This window comes from Choloepus didactylus, chromosome 8 (genome assembly GCF_015220235.1).
Source record: "Choloepus didactylus isolate mChoDid1 chromosome 8, mChoDid1.pri, whole genome shotgun sequence".
Lineage (NCBI taxonomy): Eukaryota > Metazoa > Chordata > Mammalia > Pilosa > Megalonychidae > Choloepus > Choloepus didactylus.
The window spans coordinates 81,590,753-81,615,114 of NC_051314.1; the positions used below are offsets into that span (position 1 = coordinate 81,590,753).

Below are 24,362 nucleotides of genomic sequence, written 5' to 3' on the forward strand. Positions count from 1 at the left end.
GAATGGGACATTCGATATGAGAAAACAAAAAACCAAAAACAAAACAAAAAAACGGCGAAGTTCGTCCAAGTCACTTAATGTGGGGGTTCACCCCATTCGTTTACTGGACCAGAGATTTCTATTAATAGCAATCATAATTCCACATTAAAAATGAAACGGCCGGGCCGGCCCTCTCAATCTAGAGGGATCGTCTGTAGGAAGGCCTGGGGTCGAGCGAAATGCTCTCTCTTTGAGCCTGCCAGTGAATAGCTGGAGCCTCCCTCAGCAAATGTGGTTACCTGCCTGGCGCCGCAACCAGCAGCAGGGACTCCAGGTTCGAGAATTCCCGGGAGCTCCTGCTCAAAGCTGTCCCTGGCTGCCCGCAGCCTACACCATTTCCAGTCCGCGACCTCCTGCAGGCTGCAGGAGTTCTCTACCAACGACGCCTAACCCAACCCTTTATTCAAGACCACTTTGCCTCAGAGCCAGGGAACCGGTTCTGGGTGAAACTACGCAAAACAAGAGTTCAAAACAAGAGTCAGCCTGGGCCTGGGTCTGGGGAAATCATTGACTAGAAGAGAGAGAGAGAGGAAAAGAGAGAAAAGAAGAAATCTGGCCTTAAAAAATACTGCAGTCTTTGGGGTCTGGTTTTTAAGACCAGAAGATCCCATCTCCTCCCCTTTCCCCCTCTCTTGGCTGAGTCAGATGACTTGTATCTCTGGAATTTGGGGTTATTTGACCAGAATCTCATGGGCATAAACAGATTTCTCTGTCTAGAATCCTCCAGGGAGAAGTGAGGGACTCCTTTGCCCTGTGAGTCCCTGAGCCTTCAACTCTATATTTTGGGGAGTGAGGAATAAAGAAGACCTTCCCCACTATGGTTGGGGGTGAGGGGCTCCACTCAGTAGACCAATCCCCCACCCCCAGACCAATGGCCTGGGATATGGTGGCAGGGCAGGCTGCCCAATTGCCAAGGTGAATAGGAACAGGCTTGAAACAGCTGGAACAGAGGCTAGAGTGGACAGTGGGGACTGGATGACAGTGATGGCTCTGTGCCAGCAGTTTCAGGAGGTGGACCTAGGCTGGCTTGTCCATCAGCTTATTCAACTTAACCTTCTTATCCCCCGGGCTTAGCCTTCTCATCCCCCCCCTCCCTTAGAGACCCCCATCTTTAGGCTTCTTCCTACCAAGCTACCTTGAGTCTCACATTACCCCCACCCTGTTCACTGTTCCAGTGCTGGATACTGGGTGTCAGGGGGCTAGCCATGAGGGACCTGTGGAGATCAGAAAGGACCCTGCTGCCTCTCCTCAGCCCCAGCCCCTGGAAGAAAAAGGCCTAGTTTGCAGGAGGGTCATGGAGTAGATTCTTCATCTGAGTCTAGCCCACCACTAAGGAGGAGGAGGGTGGAGATATGGGAAAGTACTTTCTTCCCATTGGGGTCCGAGGATCAAGAAACCTACTTTGTTTGGAACCAAAGCTCCTACAAGAGTATATTGATACCTCCGTACCTCTCCCTCAACACTGGATTGTCCCTCTTCCTCTTCCACCTCTCCCCCCTTCACTTGCCCTCCTTTCCCAGCCTGCCTGTCAACTCCCAGGCCTCTCTCCCCATGAGGTCCTCCACCCCAGGATAGACCAGTTCAGGAGATCTTTCCCAAAGTACTGGAAAAAGGGGGTAAGGAAGGCAAAGGGGTAGAGAGGGAGGGACAGAGTGAAGAGAAAGGTAAGGCATTCCAATTTCAAATATTTTTTTCTTTTTTATTATGACTCACGTATACAATACAAAGTACTTGGACCAGGAACAGGGCTGTTGGGACACAAAATCTACATTCATAGCTGGACATAAAGACAAATGACCAAAAATTATTCTTATAGATATATTTTAACATTTTTTTTTTCCTTTCGAGCACATTGCATAAACAGAGAATTCAAGACAGAGTTAACTATACATTCAGTGCAATTTAGTTCTACTCTACTGGGGTTAGAAGCACAATAAAAGCGCACAGGATCAGCGGGCTAGGCAGTCTCAGTTGTTGGGTTTTTCTTAGTGAAATAAGCAGCAACAAACGACAACAAAACGGCATTACGAATACTCTCAAAGCAGGATTTCTTTCTATAGGTAGTGATAAAATACGTTGGAGGTTTCTTTCTTTCTTTTTTTTTTATTTTAATTTTTTTCTTTTTTTTTTTTTCCTGTATTAGGATTTCTCTCTCTCTCTCTTTTTTTTTTTTTTCAAGATTATTGCAGGTTCCCTTTAGGTAGTATGTTAAAAATTTATTATTATTATTTTATTATTATTAGTTTCATGATTATGGTGATTTCTGAGCGCTAACACTAGTGCATCTCAGAGGAAGCTGGGCCCAACAGAACAGAAGTCAGACATCGAAGGGGAGGAAGGCTTGGGCCCAAGTGACCATGGGATGGTTAGGTAGGATTTTAGAGGTGACTGCAGGCTCCTGTCTACCCCGTGGAAAGGGAGGGAGGGGAGAGACCCATGTCTCCTTCAGGTTTCCCTCAGGTTCCTAGAGAAATTCAAGAGGGTCATTCTAGATGGGGAGCCCTGGAAGGGAATAGGGTATATTCCTTGCTATTTTTTTTTAATTTTTCTTTTAATTTTTTTCCTTTTCTTTCCTTTTTTTTTTTTTTAAAGGAAATCTAATGAACTAATCCTAGCATAAAAACAAAGTCATGAGCCTCTTCTGCATTTTGAGGGAACTCCCTTTTAAAATAAATACCAAAGAAGCAGGGGGTGGGAGTGTGGCAAGAGGGGCTGAGAGAAGGGGCAAGGAGGCCAGGTCTCAGACCTTAAAATCCAGGAAGGACTGGAAAGGGTGGGGGTAGGGACAAGTATGTATGTTGGGGGCAAGGACTGAGACAGAGTCCGAACTTTTTGCTGTGTCTCGGTCTCCCCCCTCTCTCCCCCAGACAAATAAAGAGTGGGGGAAGTCCAAAGGTAATAAAACCAGAGCTGCAAGTATCTGACAGGTAGTTAGAGTTGTGAGTGTCATTCTATTCTCTATAAAAGCAAATGACAGTCGTAAACTTCTCAATTTATCCGCTACCATAAAACGAAACTTCAAGGGAGTTGCTAAAGGGATGGGGGCGGGTCTCTCTTTTTTGCTTAGTCCTTGTTTTCTTCCTTTTCCTCCTCCTCTTTCTCTTCTTCCTCGTTCCCTTCTTCCTCTGCCTTCTCCTCATCTCGGGCTCCAGGCAGTTTATCCTTGTTGTTCTCCTTTTTCCACTTCATCCTCCGGTTCTGGAACCAGATCTTCACTTGTCTCTCCGTCAGTCCCAGGGCGTGAGAGACTTCAATCCGGCGCTTTCGTGTCAAGTAAGGATTAAAGAGAAACTCCTTTTCTAGTTCCAAGGTCTGATACCGGCTGTAAGTTTGCCGTCCGCTGCGCCGCCCCGGAGCTAGACAGAACAGAACCCCAGTCTGGTTATGTTTGGGTGGGGGCTCGGTTTTCTCCTGCCACCCTTCCTCTCTAAAAGTCCCCGCTCTGCTCTCCCCAGTTCTCCTCCCTCCTGTGGAAAAGGCGAGAGTGGAAAGCAGGCAAAGGCAGGAAAGTTTAGGGGATTGTTTTGGTTTAGCTTCACCTTGGACAGGGTGGGGGTGGGGACTGGGATCTGTCAGGAACTGGGGACTTGCAGGAGTCAGAGGAGCCTGCAGAGTCCCCCCAGGCCTGCCAATCCCAGGAAACTGGCCCTTGCAGCTTTGTTTACAAGTGCAGAGTGGCATTTGGAGAGCAGGGCTGGGGACAGAGTCTGTTTCCAAAAGAAAGGCAAAGGGGCTGGGGGTGAAGAAGGACACTGCTCACAGCCCCCTCTTCGCCTCTCTCTGCCTAATGCTTTTCCAATAAGAAAAATAATTGATTCCTGGAATGTATCACTGCTCAGCCTGATTGCTAACTGTAGACCAGCAAATAAATCACGGGCCATCCCCGACGGAACTTGTCGCTTTCTCTCTTCCCCTTTTACTTCGAAATTGGGCTATGAGGGGCCTGCCCTTGGAGGGGCTCCTGACCTGAGTCCCCTTCTGAGGGACTCAAGGGAGAGCCCACAAGCCTTTGGTTGGGGGCAGCCTGGCCAGGGTTCTTGGACCTCAGAGCCCCCTGATCTGTATGGCCTCTCTCCCACAAGCACTCTTTTCTCCCTCTCTCTCTGGCTCTCTCTCTCTTCTCTCCAACTGGGGGAAATAGGGCAAACTTGGGGTAGTGGCTCTCAGACTAGTTCTCTGAGAGGGGGTAGTGGGTACCCCAGACAGACAGAGCACCTGTCCTTGGGGCCTCAGATCAGAGAAGGAAAACAGGGGTCTCCTTTCACCCCAAGACAGCCTGACCGCTATCCTGGACTCAGGTTTTCTTCCTCATGAAGTATTGGGGTTGCTTCCTAGACACCCCTCTAACTTTGACTTTAGAGATGCAGAGAGGAAGAGACAGCGATAGAGACACAGAGATGGAGAAAACGTTTTTTAACCCTTTGCACCCAGACACCACCTTTCCTCCACCTTTACCCCAGCCCTCAAAATGTCCCAGGCGAGCCCCTCACCCCACCCCCAGACGAACCTTCCCAACCTCAAGAAACCCACCCAGGAACGGGGATGGGGAGAGAACCCAAAGCTAGGAAGAAAAGCGAGGGCAAACAAAAAGGAGGCGGGGGGGGGGGGGAGACCCCGGAGCGCAGGAGACCAAGGGGGAAAGAGAAAAGGCTTCTCACCGTGGGGTCTCATCCATGGAAACATGAGGCTGGGAGACGAGTTTTGATTTAAGTGGCCTTGTCCTTCGCTACTGTTAGTGTTGGCGGAGGATTTACAGTCGGGATATTGCACCACGCTCGCCTCTTGCTGAGCCCCATAAAGGGACTGTCTGGGGAGCGCCTCGTAGCCATAGAATTTGGAGGCGTCTCCGTGGCAGCTAAGCGAGCACGGGTTCTGCTGGTAGCCCGAGTTGGAGATGCCCGAGGTGCCGTGGTGGAAGAAGTCTTGGACGTGGTGCGAGGCATGCTGGAAGCCGGGCGCCGAGCCGCCGGGCCCGTACACCAGCGCATGGCTCCTGCCCACGCTCTGAGGGAACCGGCAGTCGTAATAGGCCGGTTCCAGGGACTCGCCGCCTTTGTATTTGGAGAACAGGGGGTTGACGAAGTAGGAGCTCATGCTGGGCACATGAAAACCCGTGGCCCCCTCCCCTCTGGCTCACGACTCCCCGCCCGGTACCCCCGAAACTCCCCTCCCCCCGGGACCGAACCCCAGGCCGGCTGGCTCCCCTGGGCTGGGCTGGGCTGGTGGGCTGGGGGCTGGGCAGGTGGGGGGGCGCCTCGGTGCTGAGCTCGGTCGGCTCAGCAGAGCTCCCGGGTCTGGGGCGCGGGCGGCGGCGGCGGGCGGCTAGCGGGCGGCGGCGGCGGCGGCGGCTCTCTTCACTGTCGGTAGGTAGAGCTCGCGCTCTCTCACTTAGCTCTTTCCTTTAACAGCCCAGGCGAATTCCTCAGACTCCCGGCGGTGGCGGCGCTTACACGCGATTCGCGTTCATCAATCCACGACATGAAGACAGGCGAGAGAGAGAGAGAGAGAGAGAGAGAGAGAGAGAGAGAGAGAGAGAGGAAGGGAGAGGGGAGATGGTGGTGGGAGTTGAGGGGTTCAGGGCTGGGGGGGACAAGGAGGAAAGGGAGGGGAGGAGAGGGGGAGGGATGGGGGGGGTGGCGAGCCAGCCCCAGCTAATGGCTGGGGCTGCTTCTCCAAGGTGTGCATTCAGATTTGAAGGTGCCTCTCCCCTCCTTCTCTTTTCCTTCCTCTTTCGGAGAGATACCTGAGCCAGTAGGTCAACTCAGGTTACCTCAACAGGTATAAGGCCCCTGAGGGGGTTGGATGCCAGCAAGCTAGAGCAAGTCCTCAAGCCCAAAACATGTACTCCCAAGGGGAACCTTAAGTGGAGGGACTTTGGGGGAGGAACAAGCACATCACTTCCCCCAGATATATGCATCAGAGCCCTCCATGTCCTCTGGCCCCTCCCTAGGGTGGGGTGCTGCCCCACTTTCTTAGATCCTTAAGACTCTCTTGCCTGGTTGCTATGGGTACAGAAGAGGCTCAGAGGCAGAGGGGCTCTCCATATCCCGTGTCAAGGCTGCACTGCCCCTTCAAAAAGGAGCCTCTGCCTGGGGCAGAAAGCTGAGGCAATGGCCACGAATTTGGCTGGGGACTCGGAGAGCAAAGCTGCTTGTGGGGACTAGGTAGGAGAGGTCAGCTTGTAGGTCCCTGGCTTCTGGCTGGGCTAGCCCTGGATGTTTTTTCCTTAGGAGACTATTTGTATATCTGGTTTGGAGGGGACTGAAACAGGCCTCTTACTTGTCCCCACATACCCTTACTCCCTAGGAAATGCCAGCTCTGCCTGGAGGGGCTCCCTGGCTTCCTTGCAAGCCCCTCTTCTCCAGGCAGACTGCCCAGGCCAGGATGTGATGGGAACTGTCAACAGACACTCTTTAAATATTTACCCACACTCTCACTGGGGGGTTCTCCCCATCTCCAAAGACTTGACAAATTCAAGTTAATTCTAATGGATAAAAGAACCTCAGTCCATCAACATCCTTCCCTGTGTGTGTACAGTTCTGTGGGCTTAACACAGTCAGAGAGAAAAAAAGGAGAAAGGAGAGAGCCATGTATGTGTTTGCTGTATGCATACGAATGGAGAGAAATAAGAATGACTTTTCCAGTCCTCCCGCTCCTCAGTATGTGAGGTTGTTACACACAGGGCAACACCAGGGCACACTCCAGATGCACATACAATGGCCATGCTACCTTCTTGCCCTGAGACACATCAGTGCATGCTCACTGTAAGCCAGTATGTGTGCCTGGAAGCACCCTTGTCACCTCACAGACACTGCACACACACGTGCACACCCAGGCTTCACGCATACACAAGCACGCATACAATACAGATAATGCCTGACAGAGAGCCCTCTTTAAGTCTCTGCATCATGGAAAAAAAAAAATCACTACCTGTTTTCCTTCCACATCCTGGTGTTTCAAGGATGCATGAGGAAGGAGGTGGTTGGAAAACCAGATTTTTTCCTTCTCCATCTGGAGCCCAGCTCTAAGGATGGAGGAAGGAGTGGCAGTGCAGGGCAGCATGGTTTAGAGAGAAAGAGGGCCCCAGAGTCCCTCTAAATAATTCCTGGGGAAATGGTCACTCTCAGATAAATTCCCAAAGGAGATTCTCTGATGCTCCAGCAAGAGACTTTTTCAGGATTCCCTGCATTTAGGGGCACCCACCCCCATCCAAGTCAGGGACTACCCAAACTCTGCGACACCCAGAACTCCAACCCTGAAGCAGCAGGAGGGAAGGGGTCAGAGGAGGGCTGGGTCATGGTGGTGGGACTCCCCAGGGTCCAGGAAGATGGGGTTATGACTGGAGGGGGGGTTGTCTCCGCTGTAAGAGCACGCTCCAGCCTTGGTTCCAGCCCTGTCTTCTCCGAGCCTGCCCTGTGGGTGCCGAGCTGAGCCAGGTGGACTCTGGGATCCCAGCCTCTGGGTCACCGGGGACTATCATAAATACTTTGCTTCCCTGCCTGGAAAGAGACGGCTCCAGGCCGGATCCGCTCCGGGGCCTGCGCCTTATCTTTTAGGGGGGGGGGGGGGGGGAAGCTCGACATTTTATGGTCCAGCGAAAACCCTGCCACAGAGCTATTCTTCCGGGCTTTTGTGTCTTGGAATGCGACTGTCCCGAATGTGCCGCCGACGCCGCCTGCCCAGAGAGCCCACCAGTCCCGCAACTCCCGGCTGGACTCGGTTTCCCCTTTTGGGGGTACGTCGCCTTTTCTATTTTCACTTGATTTATTTTTATTTTACACTTATCTGGTTTATTTCGCTCCCAGAATTCGGAAATAAAGAAACCACAAGCAGCCATCCTCTCCGGGACTGTCTCTGCCCTTCGCCCCCAGGCCTGCACCGCTCTCCTAGGTACCACGGATTTATGTTCGTTTGTCCGGGTCATTTTGCCTTTTTGTGTTAATTACGTGCTGCCTGCTTCGCGCTTATCTCCTCCTCAAAGTGATTATTCTCGACGCCGCCCTCCTGCGCCTCCCGAGCCCGCTGCCAGAGCGAGGGCCCATCTCCCGCCGCCACTCGCGATTTATTTACACCTCGCAGGTGAGAGGATTGATTTGCTCAGAGCCAGTGGGGCCGGACCCGGCCGGGGCGCCGGGCCTTCTGGCCACGGCTCCCGGCCGGTCCTCTAATGTCAGCACTGCGGGGCAGGCTCGGGCTACCGCCATCTCTAACATTGAGCAACAGCGCCACCTCGCGTCCACTTACTCCAATGCAGCCCAGCCGGGGAAAAGCCAACAGAGAGAGCGGGTCCCCCAGGCTTGGCCCAAAGGTGGGAAGTAGGAGGAAGGAGACTCTAAATAGGTGCGCGAGAGAGGGATTCCCCGGAAAGGAATTCCCGCCCCCCCCCCGGCCGCTGTTAGTTTGTTTTCTAAGTTCTTGAAATAAACCTTGTCAAAGGTTCCACACTGTTTTCTCTTTTTCGTTAACCTCCCTTCCCGCGTTGAGAGAGACGGTGCAAAGGAACTGCCTCGATCTCCCCCCATTCCGGCGCATTTCGGGGCTCCGAGAACCTCCGCGCACGCAGATGCACACTCGGGGGCTCCCACGACCACCTGCCCGCGGCGCGCACCCTAAGGTCTTCGCTCCTCTTACCCTGATGCTGGACCCGCACCGCTATTCCGCCGCCGCCTGCCGGACTTTGGGGTGGGACTCTGACTTCCCACGGCGGTTTGCCCCCTGGTTTGTAGCCCAGCCCTCTCTTGCGCGCACTCTCTCCACCTCTCCCTCCCAGCCAGTGAGGTCCTGTTCTCCGTGGGCCATAGACAAAACATTCCTATAATCCGATTTCAAAGGGAAGAGTGTCCACCTTATTTAAACCATAAAACAATTAAGCCCAGACGTCTAGCCAGCTCCGCGCTGCTGTTTTGTTCGGCTCCATTCAGAATCCAGCGCAGGGAGACAAACAGCGCCATAAAAGTGGCATTTCGGAGCTGCGGAAATGTACCTATCCGCTGCCTTCCCGAGTGGAACAACCTTTAGGTTTTGTGATTCTGACAAAGGAGCAGAGGAGAGGTGGGAGGGGAAGGTTAGGGAAGGAGGGCATTTGCCAACCCCTCTCTCCCTCAGCTTTCATTCCTTTCCCCGGATGCGTGTTATGCTGTGGTTAATTCATAAATGGTAATGAATAAAAATCGAATCCAATCCTGACCTGCAGGCTGGGGGATGGGTTGGGACTGAACAGTGGGCCGAGGCCGGGAGGGCCTGGCTCTAGATTCCAAGCTCTGGCCAGGGCCCTCGGAGCCCTGCGGCCCTCCTTCCTGTCCGCAGGAAGGCCGGCTCGGGCGGGCTGCAGGAAACAGGCCGCGCAGACGGACGCTAAGGGTAGGCGACGGGGCCTTGGAACAGGGACGGGATGGAAGCCGGGAAACGCTGCCGGGCTCGGGCTCGGAGAGAAGTTCGGGTCGCGCTTGCACTCACGGAGGGAGAAGGGTGCCTTGGCCTCCACGCGGTGCTGAACTGGGGCCAGGGTCCCAGAACAAGAAAAGGCCAGGGGGAAGAAGCGAGGAACCGAGGAAAGACAGAAAACTACAGGCAAAACATCTTTCAAAAGGACCAAGAAAACAAGCGCCTCTGGAATTGGGTTGGAGTTCCAAGCGGGAAAGGCAAATGCAGCGACTGCGAAGTCCATTGTTTACGATTTCTGATTGCCCTCTTCAAAATATTATCGAAACAAAAATTTCACCCCATTCCCATTCCCATCTTTCTCCAGCCCCGAAACTGGCGTATTTAACGGAGGGAAGGGGTGGAGATTCAAATGACGGAGAAGGGGCAGGTCTCTTCAAGGGCCTCACCCATCCTGTAAGGTGATTCAAGGGGGGGAGGGGGGAAGCTGCAAATGGACTGGGCACCCCAATTATTTTATTTTACATTACTGTTACCCTAAGTATTCAGAGCGACACCCTGCACTCTCGCCAGAATGGGCAGCCTAAGATATTAAGGGGCTATATTTCAAGCAGTCTGAGTTTAATAGTTTCCAGATTGGGGGATTTCCGAGAAAGGGGGCGCCTGGCTGAGGCATACCCGGCAGCTTGTGTCTGCTTCTGATTAGCAGATGGAAACTGTCGGTTCTGGGGAAGACGCTCTGGGGTGCAATGCAGTGGACCAGCCCCACCGGGCTATTACACACACATACGCACATTCTTGCACCTGGGGGTCCCACAGCCACCAGGGAGCACCCCACCCTTGGCTAATCCCTGACCATGCTTCCTCTGGCGCTTGGCTGCACCATCTCCCCAGAAATGCTGCAGCCAGCTCAGCACAATCCTGGTCACCCTATGACCAACATTCAAAATAAACACCAGGGAGAGAGACTGAGAGGAAAAGAAAGAAATAGGAAATGGAGAGAGAGAGGAGCTGAGAAGCAATAAGAAGTAGAAATCAATCCAATTCTAATTGTACTGGTATTACCATCTTTCTCCTCTTGTTCTCCCTTTCTTCCTTCCCTACTTCTTTCTCTCCTTCCCTTCCTCTTCCTTCCTTCCTTCCTTCCACCCACCCTCCCTTCCTTCCTTCCTTCTCTTCTCTCTCTCTCTCTGCATTTTCCTTTCTTTTTCTCTCAACAGGGTCCCCCAGGGCCTGTCCTGCTCCCTGAGGCCTGCTCGGCCTCTCTCCTCACCGCACCCTCCCCTCCAGCCTTTTTTCCCAGCCATCTCTTTAAGCACCGATGCAGCTAGGCAAGAATCCAGCCCAAGCCCTCACCCAGCACCCAACTTTCATCTTCACCTATCTCTTCCCTCCGATCTCATGTACTCATAAATTATTACAATTAATTACAGCCAGGGAAAACCATTCTTGCCTTGTCGCTCCCTGCCCCCCCCCCACTCCCCAGGCTCCATCTATCCACCAGAAAGCTCGCAGGCAGCCAGCCCGGGCAGGCAGAAGCTGGGCCCCGGCCTCAGCAGCCTCCACCCCGCCCCTCAAGCCCCCCGCCCTGCCTGGAGAGAAGGGGCAGGCACTTGCACTTCTGAGATGGAGGGAGCCCCTTCTCCAGCTTCGGCCTCCCTCAGAAGATCTGAGAGCACTTGCCTCCTCCACGACAGCAGCCTGGGAGCCACAGGGAGGAGAAATAACGAGAACTGGATGCAGTTGGGTTTCTGTTTTTTTAAGTGACTTCGATATATTAACACAGAGCTGTTCTACCATAACAAACAGAAGCACATTACAGACGGACGCTGGGGACGGGTGCTGGGGATGAGAGGAAACACTGCTATGTACATGCCCGAGGCGCCGGCCTGCTCTGCCAGACTCGGCCTGCAGCTCGGTCCTGAGCCCTCACCCCTCAGCTCCTGGGCTGGGAATCACTATTGTGTATGTGTGTGTGTGTGCGTGTGTGTCTTTTTTGTACAAAATCTGCACGCAGAGTGCCCCAGGCCCAGGGAGGGATAGCCTGGACCAAATACGATACAAGAAAAACAAAACAAAACAAAACAACAAAACAAAACAAAAAACAGAAATATAGCGATTCAAGTACTGGCTTCTCTGAAGAAAGGAGGGGGGAAAATCACATTTGTGTGTGTCATTTATTTCAGTTGCGCTGAGGGAAGAGAACTCGGTTTCTCTCCCTGCCTCCTCCTCGCTGGATAGAACTAACTCTAAAACACCAATTTCTTAACACTGAACCCTCCCAAATCGAAAGAGTTTTCTTTTTCCCCTTCTCTCTCTCTCTTTTTTTTTTTTTCTTTTTAAGCTGATTGGCTTCTCTCTATCTTGCTCTTTCCTTTTCCTTTTCGTGCTCTCTCCCGCCTGGGTTAGGGTATTTTTTTGTGGGATTTTTGTTTTTCCCTTGGCTGTGCCGAGGCAGCAGGCCGGGGCAGGGTTTAGGATTGCTCCTTGTCGGTTTTCTCTTTGTTCATCTTTTTCATCTTCATCCTCCGGTTCTGAAACCAGATTTTGACCTGCCTCTCGGTCAGGTTGAGCACCCGGGCCACCTCGTACCGACGGTCCCTGGTTAAATACATATTGAAGAGAAACTCCTTCTCCAGTTCCAGCGTCTGGTACTTTGTGTAGGGGCAGCGCTTCTTCCTTGTGGAGCGGGCGTGGATCCAGTTGGCCACGGGGTTGCCTGGAGGGCCAAACACAGGCAGGGGTCAGTGGAGCCCCTTTCCAGCCCAGGTCCCCTGCAACCCCACCCCCAGGCTTAGCCAGGCTCCCCAAACCCAATAATTGAACCTGAATTTGGACACGTTTTGTTTTGCTTTAGGAATTTCCCCCCTTCCTCCTTTTGCATTCTCCCCCCTCCCCATCTCCTCTCTTTGCAGTTTCCAGCACCTTAAATTATAGGAAATCAGAAGCTATCAAAGCCCCTGAAGTCTGGTCCTCAGCTTCAAGAGTAGTAATTCGAGAATATCCTCATAAAAAAGTCCAAATTCCCAACCGTTTCATAGGACCATAAACGCTTCTCTCTCTTGTTTTTTATTTTTATAGCGAGGTCCCTCTCCTCCCCACCTCCCTCCTCCTCTGCCCCCTCCCATCCTCCCAGCCCACGACCAAGTCCTGAAATTTCAGCAATTCTGCTTCCTGACCCTGAGAGTTCTCAAGCCCCTCACCACCCTCTCCAGCGCCCGCCTCCCGCTCGGAGTTCAACCCTGCTGAGGCGAATTCTCAGGGTGATGTTGGGATGAGGAACGCCTTTCTCCTCTCCCCACGAAAGCTGCTGGCCTTGGGGACAGGCTCTCCTACATCCCTTAGCTCCCCTATTTGGCTTCCAGTGCCCCCTCTACCAGTCCTAGGACAGGCTCTGCAGGAGCCAAGTCTCCAATTTCAGGTTTATGGGAGTAGCTGAGGACAGGGAGGGGAGCCTTCAGAGGAGGATAATAGGCCCTGGCCCCTTGTGGAGCTGAAGGAAAGGATTTCCTGCAGCCCCATCCTGGGACTCCCCTAGACACTTCCTCACCCCCAAGGGACTGCTCTCCCTCTCCTGCTGTTTCTCCTTCTTTCTCCTTTCTCTGGTCCTGCAGCTCCCACCTGCCCCACAACTACCCCAGCACTTCTCTGCAATGCTCAGAAGACTTTTCCTGCTGACTGGAGTGCGTGTGTGTGTTTGCAGAATTCTCTAATCTGGGGAGAAGCCTCCCTCACTCCTCATCCCTGGACCTCATTCTCAACCCTTTCTCCTGCAGACCATCAAAAGAGGGTACTCCAAGTTTCAGGAGACTCAGATCCCACTACTTGCCCCCAACTCTGGAAGTCCTGATCCCTCCAAGTTCCCAAGCTGCGAAATTCCCCCCGACCTCTTACCCCAGTGCTCTTGGGGGAAAAGTCTATGGACCTTCTGTTTTATGACTCTCTGGTGGGGTGAGGACCCATGCTGGCTGGGAGGTAGGAGTGATTTTTCTCCCCGGGGTACTTCCCCTCTGTCTCCAGTGCCCTCCCCACCTTTCCCCCAGCCCACCTCAAACTATAAAATGAATCTCTCCTCCTGGCCCTGGCTGCATTTCTTCGAAAGTGGCGACTGAGCCAAAAAAGCTTGGGGTGGGGGTGGAGGGGGGTCTCTCATCAAAGCCAGCTCCAGGGAGAGGAGCCCCCCTCAGCCCTCTCCCAGCCTGGCTCCCTGGGCCCCCTTCTCAGACCTCCGTGTCCCTGAAAGCTCCCTAAGGTAATTCGCTTTTATTGAGTCCTCGCCCCCTCGCCCTCGCCCCTCTCCCGCGCTCCCTGCGGCCGCTCAGAGGGGCTGTAATCCGGCTCCCCCCCCTGCCCGTCCTCCTCTCCCCTCCCGCGCCGGTTGTAAAGGAAAATTGCTCCCAACTTACTGGGGTCCAGGTCGGCCTTCTCCTCTTTGTGCTTGCTGCCGGCGAGGGCGTCCGCCTCGGGCGAGGGCAGTGTCTGCGGGGCGCGGTCGCGCAGCTCCCCGGGAGAGCCGTACATGTAGTCCGGGTAGCTGCGGCCGTCTCCTGGGCCGCAGTCAGCGCGGCGCCCGGGGTAGGCGTCCGGCTTGAGGGCGTAGTGACGGCCCCCGGCCGGGAAGCTGGGGAAGGAGACGGCGCCGGACAGCGGCTCGAGCCAAGTCCGCATGTAGCGCGTGTCGGCGCCGAGGTGGGGCTGGGGGCCGTACGGGTGGTATACCACGGACGACTGCGAGGGCACGGGCGCCCACGACGTGCTGAACACTGCCGGCTTGGGCGCGAAGCTACAGGACGGAAAATCGCTACAGTCCGGCACCAAACCGCTGGGTCTGGCGGCGGCGGGGTGAGCCCCGGTGGCCGGAAACCTGGACGCTAGGAGGTCTTCATTGTCGTGAGAGATGAGCGAGTCCACGTAATAGTTACTGATGGGCCCCGTCGCCGACATCGTAACAGGGTTTTACATACATAAGATTATTGTATGAACTGTATATGTACTTTTTATCTGCTCACAGAACAATCAAGGCAGGTAATTATTTTTCCAGCCTTTTCCCCGCAGCTCATTGGTTCCCCGGCCCCCACGTGATCGTATTTACCCAAAAATACGGCGCGGATCAATGCGCAGGGGCTTTTTTTTTTTCCCTTGCTTTTTTTTTTTTTTTTCCCCCCTTCACCCACACTCTTCTCTCTGCTGATCCCCGCGACCTGCGTTTTCCTGGGGGTCCAGAACACTGGACTCAAGGCGCCGGCTACCCCCTCAGGACGGCTCCTATCTCATCAGAGACCCCCCTTGGCCCATGTCCACTCGTAACCAGAGGGCCTCCACGCCCCCGCTCAGGAGGATTTTTTTTAGTGGGTGAAAATGCCTGTCCCCGAAACCCGGGTCTCAAGACCCCCAGGGCCAAGCCGGGCGCAGGAGCCGCTCAGGGGCGGGGAGGCCGGCCGAGGTAGGTGGAGGAACTATTTCTTGACGTAATCCGTCTCTGTCGGCCCCGACGCTCCCGCAGTCTCTGCGCGAGCCGAGATCAGCGATTGTCAGTTCGGAACGTGGCTTTTAAAAATGCGTTTTTAAATAGTGTGTATGTATGTATTTCTTTCAGGAGCAGCAGCAGCGAGGGAGGGAGGGAGGGTGGGAGGGGACTGGGGAAGCTGGGGTGGAGGGCGGGAAGGAGGGAAAGGGGAGCGTCCTTCTGCCACTGGCCAACTCAGCCCCCCAAATCTGGGGCAGGGAAAGCTTGGGGAAGGTGATCCAGGGGTGGGAGGGGTGGGACCTCGGGATCTCATACACCTTTATCATCAGCCTCAGAAGTCCTCTTTTTGCCTTGGCACAGATAATACAAGCGCCTTTATTTTAAATTTATTGTCTGTATCTATTTATCTTTCTTTGCCAGTTCGAAGAAGTGGAGGAGAGACCTACACAACTTAAGTGGGGCATCCCCATCCCATCTTCCTGCTCACCCTCCTTTGCCCCCAACTCCATCTCTGCGACCCCCCCTCCCCCCAAAAAAGAGAAGTCACTCCCAGGCTCAGTCTGCAGAGAGCCAGGGTGAGAGCGGGCAAGGCAGGAGAGCGACCTCGGTCGTGGGCAAGTAGCTTGTTTTTACGTCCTTCAATAAAATTTTTATGAGGATCATTTGATTGTTCATAAATGTGTCTTTCATTAAATAAAATTGTAGGCTGTTTTTGGAACGGGAAAAAAGGCAACGGAAGGATGGGAAAGAGCAATTTCTTTGGGGTCGGATGCAGGAATTCCGGAGGGGGCAGTGTGATTTAGGGGAAGATTAGGCAGTTGGATTCCTCCCCCCAATAAGTTTGGTTGCTACCCTCCCTCTTGAATTTGGGATTCGTTGCCCAGCTCCCTGCTTTCCATTAGGCTGCCCCAAAGTGGCTTAGTAAAGGGGGACTTTAGACAGGCAGGAAATTCTCACTGGGTGCAGGAAATGGAGCAGGAGGTTAGCTGGGGGGAGAGGGGCAGGTAAGGATATGTCCCCAGAGACACCGTGCACCGGAGGTGAGGTGGGGCAGAGTGAGTTTGAAGGAGGGGTGCAATTTCAGGGTCAGAGGGGAAGAGAGCCAGACCTTGCTGGGGGAAATAGGCAAGAGCTGAGGCTGAGAGGTAGGCTCTGAGGCAGCAGGGAAGGCGTCTTCCCAGACCCCAGACGCCTGCCCTTCTTTCCTCTCTGTCCCCAGGAGGGGACCAAATGCCAGGGGTGGGGGCGGGGGCTGGTTTTCTCCCGCATCTCTGGACCTTCCTCCTCTGGGGTGGAGAAGGGCTGGAGTGTGGTGTCTGAAAGGGTGCATATGGGGGGTGGGGGAGAGTTGGGGGGGAGGGTAGAGCTGGAGCCCACGGCATGGCTAGGCCCCCTCCCCAGCCTCTGCTCCTCCCCCTCGCCAGTTCTTTCCTTTTCGGTCAAGCGGGGCTGGGATTTCGACGCACGGGGGCATGAGGGAAGTGCCTGGCTGGGGAGAGGCGACCTCAGGCCTCAGCCTCGCTGCCCTGGCTCCGACTGTCTTCCCCTCCCCCGGGCTCCACCGAGATGGGAGACCCAAATTGCAGCAAGAAACAGAATATCTCTTTGGCCTTGATGGAGTCGGGTTAGCTGTCAATCAAAAAATCTCCCTCACTAGTTCAAGGAAAAGACAGGAGGTTCCCGTCCCCTTGCTGAGGCTTTCTCCAAATCCCCATCGCTGCCAGCACCTCCCCCAGCCTCGGGTGGCTGAAGACGCGGACCGGCTCTTGGGCGGTTACTGGCAGCGATGAACAGGGACATTTAGCCTTCAGCGGGGCCCGGGGCCAGACTGCGACCAAGAGGACGTCAGGGGACAGATCCCGAGAGAGACCGAGCCTGAGACAGCCTGAGACAGACCAACTGAAACACGGCGCCGGGCCCGCAGAGAGGAGGGCAGGAAGGAGGGACGGAAAGAAGGCAACGGAGGATTAGGAAAGAAAGGAACAAAACGAGCGGGAGAATTAAAGAAAAGAAATAAGGCAAGATAAAAAGAGACAGGAGAGCCGGGAAAGGAAGGCGCGCGGGGAGCGAGGCCGAGGAAAGGCGGCGAGCCCCAGGCAAGACGCAGGCAGGACCGGGCCGGGCGCGGGCTGCCGGCGCAGCCGTGGCATTGTGCACGCCGCTTGCCGGGCCTTTGCCGCGGGACCCGCTCCGCGCGCGGCAGCCACTTCAGCCCGACACAAAGGAGGAAGAGGCCTCCTCTCCTGCCCCTCCCGGGCGACCTGCTCTGGTGGGCACACTAGGCCTCCGGGATAGAGAACCCTGTCTTGACCCAGGCGGCTCCGGCTGAGCCACGTTCTATTCTAGGAGCGAAGAAGACCGAGAAGGTTTGATGCCCCGCTCCTCTTTTGCGTCTTCGCTAGGCGGCAGGGCCCGTCTGTCCCGAGCATCAGCTTTCCTAGAGGACATTCTCCCCTCAGGACTCTTTCCTATGGGCCTCCTATTTGGGAGAGCCCCTCAAATAGACATGGTGGCTGTAAATAGACGCCCCTTTCCATCTCCTTTGGCCACCACCTTCTTTTCAACTCTAGAGCTGTCTGCCCACCCTGCCTTACCCACCTGGCGGAAGAGGCGACAGCAGCAGCGGGGCAGCTGGGATCACCCGGGCCACGCTCCCTGCTGCTGTCAAATCTCCCGTGAAACCGAGGGGAGATTGTCACCTTCCTTTAGGACGGTGAACTCGGACCCTCCCCACACAGGCTTAGGCACAGCTGTAGATCAGGAAGCAGACCTCGCCCATGCCCCCTCCCTGAGAAAGCCCCATCTCGCCAATTCCTTGTGTGTGGGGGCATTGGGGAGGGGGGCTGGAAGAGGCTGAGTCCTGGTGCCCACCAGGCCAGGATCCGCGGGTTCCACAACTGCATGTGGGTTTTAGCCCCCATTCTTCACATTTGGAGGTGGGGTGGCAGGTCAGGGAGCTGAAACAGACCTTCAGGCTCCCCCCAAACCCAAGCCTGTGGGTGTGGTGGGACACCCGGAAGGAGGGGCTCATCTTACCAGGTTCAGTTACCCCTGAATTTCCTGCCAGATTCCATGACTCCTTTTCACCCCCCACCACTCCCTTCAATTTTCCTCAGCACTGTTGGGGCAAATCCGAGGGACTAGAGGCTGCTGGGGGTTTCTGTTTGGGAGGGGGGGACCCCAGCTTTAGCTAGGAGCTCTGCATTTATTCTGGTTCTTAGAGCTCTCCTCCCACCCCAAAAGATTTCTCACTGGGGCACGCAAGAGCCTCCTAAGGGGGAGGGGCACCCGTACTCCGTCACCTCAAACCTGGGCAGCTGCAGCCACATCCAAGACAGGGCCAGCTCGGCGGGAAGGACAGACAGAAAGACAGACAGGCTGAAGTCGTCTCCTCCCCCTGCCCTGCGCCTCCCTTTTAGTGATTTAAATTCCCTCCGGTTCAATCCACACCGTCAAGTTCGGATTAAATTTAAAACAGGCTTTTCTTGGTGCCCCCAGCGGGCCATCCCCAGCCGCCTCAGGCAGGGAGCCCTCTCCCGGGCTCGTCAGCACCCGCCCCGCACGGAGGAGGCCGTGCTCCATTTGCTTTCATTTTTCTTCTCTCCCTGAAATGGGCTCATTTCACCTCCTCTCCGCTGCCCTCTCCCCCTCCCCACCCCCTCCCCGGTTCCCCTCTACTTTCCCCCCTTCTCTTCCCTGATTCCTCTTTGTTGGGAAAAAAAAAAAAACAACAAAACACCCACACAAAACTCCTCCTAGCAAAGGCCTGCGCTGGAAGAAGAAACTGAGTTCTCCTAGCCTGCGGAGAGGAGATCCACGTTCTGCCCCCACCCCAGGTGGGTATCCGGGATCCCTACACACCAGGAGTCAGGCCCCCAAGCTCAGCAGGAGTAAACCCCCCAGGGCCTGTGAACATGGCCCTCAACGCCACGGCCTGCGGGGCCTGCATTCCCGCCGGCGCCCCCGCCCTGCCTCCCCTTTCCAAACGGGGCTATTTCCGGCTCCCCCAACCCGGTCTGGTTTCCCAGCCTAGGGAGTGGTTGCAGAGGGAGCGGCCCCAGAGCTAGGGGTGCTCTCTGCAGGGAACCTCCATGGCCCTGAGCGCGTTGTTACCTGATCTTTTGTGTGATGTGTGTCGCAAAGAAATTTGCAGTGACTTTGGAGCCCAGACTGAGGAAATGGAGGTGGCGAAAGGAGAGACAATACGGGACCGAAGTACAATTAAGGGGCCAGAGCCGTTCGTCTCTCCCCCGCCCTGCCTGCCCGACTGAGAGCTGTCTGGCCTCAAACCTCAGGGCGACCCGCGAACCTGGAGCCGGAAACTCAGCCCGTGGCGGAGGGAGCCAGAGGACCCCGCATCCAGAACGCAGGAGGAAAGCTCCCTTTCAGCTGGGGGGCGCGGCAACCAGTCCCTCTGAATTGCAGAGATTTCAATGAATGTAAAGTGCACGACCCGAGGAATTTTCCTGCTTTTCCCCCCAGCGTTTTGAAGGAGAACCCAGGGTTTGGGACACCTCAAACAGACAGACAGACAAACCGCATCTCCCGAGGTATACAGACGCACAACATGAGTGTGAGCCTGAAATCAAATACAGGTTCAACATTTTCCGAGGCCTCTCTGCCAGTCCCAGCGGACGCCGATCTCCCTACCTTCTCTCCCTTCTATGGCCTGGGGCCGAGACCCGGAAGACTCGGTCCCTCGAGCTTGGTCCAGCCCCGCCTCGGGAAGCTCCTTCGTCACCTGCTCCTCGGTTCCCCAGGGCCACAGATGCAGGGCAGCCGCCTCCCATCAGGGGAGGGAAGCCCCGGCCACCGCTGCCGCCGCCCGCCCTCCTTTCTTCCCTCCCTCCTTCTCGCCCTCCCTTCCTCTCGCCCTCCCTCGCGCGCTGCCGCTCGCCGGGCCCTCCCGCGGGCAACCTGCTCTGGACCAAATCCAGGTATCTCCGAAAGAGAGAAAAAAGAAAGGACCTCTTATGTGGAAAAGAAAAAAAGAAAGAAAGAAAAAAGAAAGACCCTTAACTGCATTTATTTTTCATACTCTAATCATTGGTCGGCCTCAGTTCCGTCGTACTGGACACGGCCCTCCAGTCGCAGAGGTGTGCGGGGCCTGCCGCCTTGCGCAGGCTGACCACCGCGCCCAGCGCACCGCGCGCTCCACACTCTGGGCCACCCCCTGCCTCCCCACTCCGGCCGCCCAAACACCAAGCAGACCTCAAGGTCCTTCCAACTGACTCAGCATCCGGTTGCCCGCCTCGCCGCCGGCCTCTTCCCGGGAGCTCACTCGGCTCCGTCTGCGGCCAAAGTCCACATGCAATCCACCTTGTCGGTGCTCTCCGCCCTGCCCCGACCGCGCTCCTACCCAAGCCGTCCGCCGACCACACTCGGCCTTCAAATCTCATCTCGTCCCCTGCACGGAACCCACACAAAGACCCCGCCCTGGCGTTCCACCCACAGCCTCCAGTCCTCGATCGCCGCCGCCCTTCACCTGTTCCCGAGAAGGGCTGCATCTCGGAGCCGAGGCCAGGCCATGGACCGGGGCGGCGGGTGCGAGGGAGCCGAGGTCCCCTGCAGGCCACCCCAGGGATCCGCCCGGGTCGAGCTGAAGCCCCCGAAGCCGGCGAGATCTCTGAGACCAAGGCTTTCCTTGGCGAGCTCTTGCCTTTTCCTCCTTCTCCCGCAGGTCTCAAACACACGCCGAGAGTTCAGCTCTATAAATCCTGCTCCTCTTTCCCGTATCATAATTAAAAAAAACCAGTAGGGGAGGTTTTAACTTTTATTGCGATTTCTGGAGTTGGGCCGCGGAGCATATATTAAGTTTACGCTTATGCGCTCTCGGCGGGGAGGGTCCTTTAAGAAATAAAAATCCATCTTAATATCCGCAGAGGAGAGAGATCATTTTTTCCCTCCTCTTCACGCTGTTCCTTCTGAAGACTCCCTTCCAGCGAAGCGAATAAATAATCACCATCGTCTTAGCCATGATCCACGGCCCCAGGGCCCCGGGGGTGGACTCTAGCCACCAGGCTGGTCCTCACCTTGGCCCTAGGAGACCTTCCCCCATTTCCTGGGATTTGGGGAGAGGGGAACCTGGCCCCCGACTCTGTGGCCATCCACAACCCCTATAAGCCCACGGGCTCTGAAGCAGAAATGGGGGCAGAAAGACCCAGAGCTCAGAAGTCGTTCATTGGTGAATTTCGGCCCATCGGGGGACGCTGTCTCCAGACCAGGAACACCAGAGCGCCCCGCCCCTGTCTTGAGACTCCCTTCACCCCAACTGGCACCCCGTGCCTCCAGCAGCCTGAAGACCTAGAGGCTGCTAGTGGATCCCAAGCCAGGGGAGCCCCTTGCCTATCTCCAACCAGCTGGCCTGCTTCTCTGGAAGTCTCCCCATTTCTCTCAAAGCCACGAAGGGGTTTGAAAACTTCCCCCCCCCCAGGGAAGTAGAGATTTATTTTCCCCCCAGAAAAGGATAGTGACAGACAGAAAGACAGACTGACAAATTCAGTTGGAGAGAGGAAAGGCTTTATTTCCATTTTCTCCTCCAATCTCCATGGGGTTAAAAGAGATGCCTTTGTATGAGAGAGAGGGAGAGGGAGAGGAGGAGAGAGAGAGAGAGAGAGAAGTAAATGGGTACATGGGGTTTAAGAGAGCCTGCAGGAGGCAGAGATATAAAGAACAGAGACCTCCACTCACACAGGTCACATATATGCCCCTAGCAGACCACTGAAATATAGAACTCAAAGCATATATATTATTACAGGGACATGGTTTGTTCCCCTGTTTGAAAGTTTAAAATATTCCAACAATTTCAATAATTCCAAAGTAAGAGAACCAAGAATCTGCCCTCCTTTTGGCTTTCTCTTTCTCAGACTCTCTGAGAACATGGGTGCATCTCCCCATCCCGCTGATCCCTGATCCCCCATTTTTTGCTGCAGTCAGTGAAACCTCTTCTGAGGGCCTTCTCTCTAGTAACCAGGTGGAATTGAGGAACCAGAGGTAAAAAAGAGAGGAATATTTGCAAAGTTTTTACATTTCTCAGATTCCCTTCCCCCCATTATCCTCCCTCCTCCTCGTGGCATCAGTCTACAGCCTTCCCAGCATGGTGATGGTGGGCGCTGGCAGCCTCCCTGCACCCAGACATTTCCACATGATGCAAGGACAGGCAGCCGCCTGACAACCACAGACAAACGGACACACAGACCAAGGCCTACAGCCACAGACAGCTAGACAGAGACCAGAGCCAGTAGGGTGTGTGGGTGTGTGTTTGTGTGTGGGGGGGTGGGTTCCTACTTGGACTTGATGGCTTTCCTCTAACCTACCAGCCACCAAAATATGCCCTTTCCCCTGGAGATGAAGCTTTGGAAGGGAAAGGGGAGGTGGCTGGGCTGTTGCTCAGAGTTCCCCAACTCTTGGGACCCCCACACACCCTACTTTTCTGAAGGGAAGCCCCAGCCCCAACCTACCAGAAGCAGATTCTTTCCTTAGACATGGTAGGTGGGAGAAGCTAATCTTTCCAGAGATTCCCTTCTCTTTCTATGCCTCTCTCTTTCCTAATGGTCCTGCCCCACCCTGCTGCCCAACTCAGCTGCCAGGCCACCTCTTACTGAAACTCCTGAATTTCCTAGGAATTGACTGGACCTTCTTTGTCTGTCTCCATCAGCTGGGCCCAGGAGACAATAGCTTCAGGGAGAACTCTCCTTCAGCCACAGGGATTGGGACAGTATGAGAAGGGGATGGTATAAAGCAGGCCTCTGCAGAATGGTCCCACAGCCCAACTCACAGCTTGTCCTCCTAGGTCTGTACCCACTTTGCCCTATCTAGCCGGGGGCTAAGGGGCAGTCCCATTGGGAAGAAAGGAGTCCTCTGGGGCAGAAGGGTTGGGGCCCTCGACGAAAACCGACTGATGTAACTCAGGCAGTTTCTTGTTGCCGAGTTCAAAACTCAATCCCAACAACATGAAACTACCTAAGCCACAGATCAGCTGAGCGAGCAGGGCGGGAGATTCGGCTTTGCATCTATCCGGAGGAGAAGGGAAGGGGGTTGGGGAAGGAAGAAATTCAGCCCCGTCCCCCTTTCCGCCCCCACAACCTCCCTAAGGACTAGAGAATAGACTTTAGGTGGTTGGGTGGGTAGGGGGCTCTGAATGCCTCATCAGCTTCTGCGGTCTAAGTAAATCGCTAAGGGAAAATCTGGTGAAATGGGACTGCTGGCCACCAAACCCCTGCCCCGCCCCCCCACCCCACACCACTTGGCAGTGGAGAGATTCCCCTGCCTCTGGCCCTGGCCCTGGGGGCAGCTGGAGTGTCCTTTAACTCTGGAGCTGGGTCTCCTGTCGGGTTCATCTGTCTCTCCTGTCCTCCTCTCCTAGACTCTCTTTCATCCCTTCTCTCTCACAGCTGAGCTCCAGCTTCTATGGGTGGCGGAACCATCGTGCCTGAGCTCTGAAGCCACTTCCAATTAGGTCACTTGTCTGGCAAAGCCCTGCAGCCAGGGAACGTGGGGGCTGAGAGCCAAGACAAGGTTCATGACCAAACCAGTAAAATTAGCAGGAAAACCCAAGCTTCAAACCCCAATCCTTTCTAGCCCACTCCTGTCTAGCAGATGACCAAACTGAGCAACACCTAGCCCCTTGTTTCCACCTCGAGGCGACCCTAAGCATCCGCTAGGAGAAAGAAGCCAAAAACCACCAATTCACCCCTTCAACAGCCGAACCCCGCGGCAACAGGCCGGGGACGGGAAGAGAGGGAGCTCACAGCGCTACCCTCCGCTGCGAGCAGCCACAGGGCAATCCTGGGCTCTCAGCAAGCCCGGATGCCCGAAACATCTTCCCTCCTGATCTGCCCGCCGCGCGCCGGGCACCTGGGGACGCCGCTAGTCCCCACTCCGCCGCCAAGAGAAGAACAAGAAACCGCTTCTCTTACCTTGTCGCCGCCTCCTCCTGCCGCTGCCCGCGCTTCTGCTGCTGCTGTCGGGGCGAGGGGGGGGGGAGGCTGAGCTCCTCGTCCCCCTCCGGCGGTTAAGTTTATTCCTCTCCTTGGGGGTGGGGGTGGGGCTCTTGGGGTGCCCCCAGCAGTGGTGGGGTGCGCCCGGCCCAGCACCCCAGGCAATCAGATCCGTCTGCTCCTCAAGATTGCAGTTTGCTCTCTGCCTCTTTCCCTCCTCCAGTCACCTTTAAATGCATCTTTTACTGCAGCACCACATTATATTTGCAGATCATAAAATCCACCTCTCGCGCGCACCAAGACCGTCCTGACATTACTGTTTTATGACCTTGACTTATTGTGGTCACCTGGATAATATTTAAATCAACGTTATGGTCTCTCACTTACATTAAACCCGCCAAGAGACATTCTAGAAAGACTCTAGGAGATGAGTCAAACACAAAACACACACATCCACACAGTCAGCCTCTTTATGGGGGGGGGGGTGTCGCTAAAAGACACTAAAAAGAAAACATCCATTTGAGGACTACGATTCT

General features: G+C 55.1%; 3 protein-coding genes across 3 annotated transcripts in view; all 3 read right to left on the reverse strand.

The window, feature by feature from the left end:
• The window catches only part of LOC119542777 (collagen alpha-2(I) chain-like), a 59,113-nt gene extending 38,697 nt beyond the window's left edge, over positions 1-20,416 (reverse strand). Inside the window, exons 1-2 of the mRNA XM_037847434.1 lie at positions 20,373-20,416; positions 19,538-19,828 (exon numbers count right to left, since the gene is read on the reverse strand). Of these exons, the coding sequence (XP_037703362.1) occupies positions 19,538-19,828; positions 20,373-20,416 (335 nt within the window). The remainder of the gene's footprint in view (positions 1-19,537; positions 19,829-20,372) is intronic.
• On the reverse strand, positions 3,103-5,133 carry HOXC8 (homeobox C8). The gene is made up of 2 exons (XM_037846864.1): positions 4,698-5,133; positions 3,103-3,395 (listed from the first exon to the last, which is right to left on the reverse strand). Exons 1-2 carry the CDS (start codon positions 5,131-5,133, stop codon positions 3,103-3,105), a joined length of 729 nt encoding a protein of 242 aa, XP_037702792.1.
• Positions 11,434-14,550, reverse strand: HOXC9 (homeobox C9). The gene is made up of 2 exons (XM_037846860.1): positions 13,827-14,550; positions 11,434-12,139 (listed from the first exon to the last, which is right to left on the reverse strand). The coding sequence occupies exons 1-2, from the start codon at positions 14,362-14,364 to the stop codon at positions 11,895-11,897; spliced, it is 783 nt and encodes a 260-aa protein (XP_037702788.1). The 5' UTR covers positions 14,365-14,550; the 3' UTR covers positions 11,434-11,894.
• Positions 20,417-24,362: the final 3,946 nt, after the last annotated feature.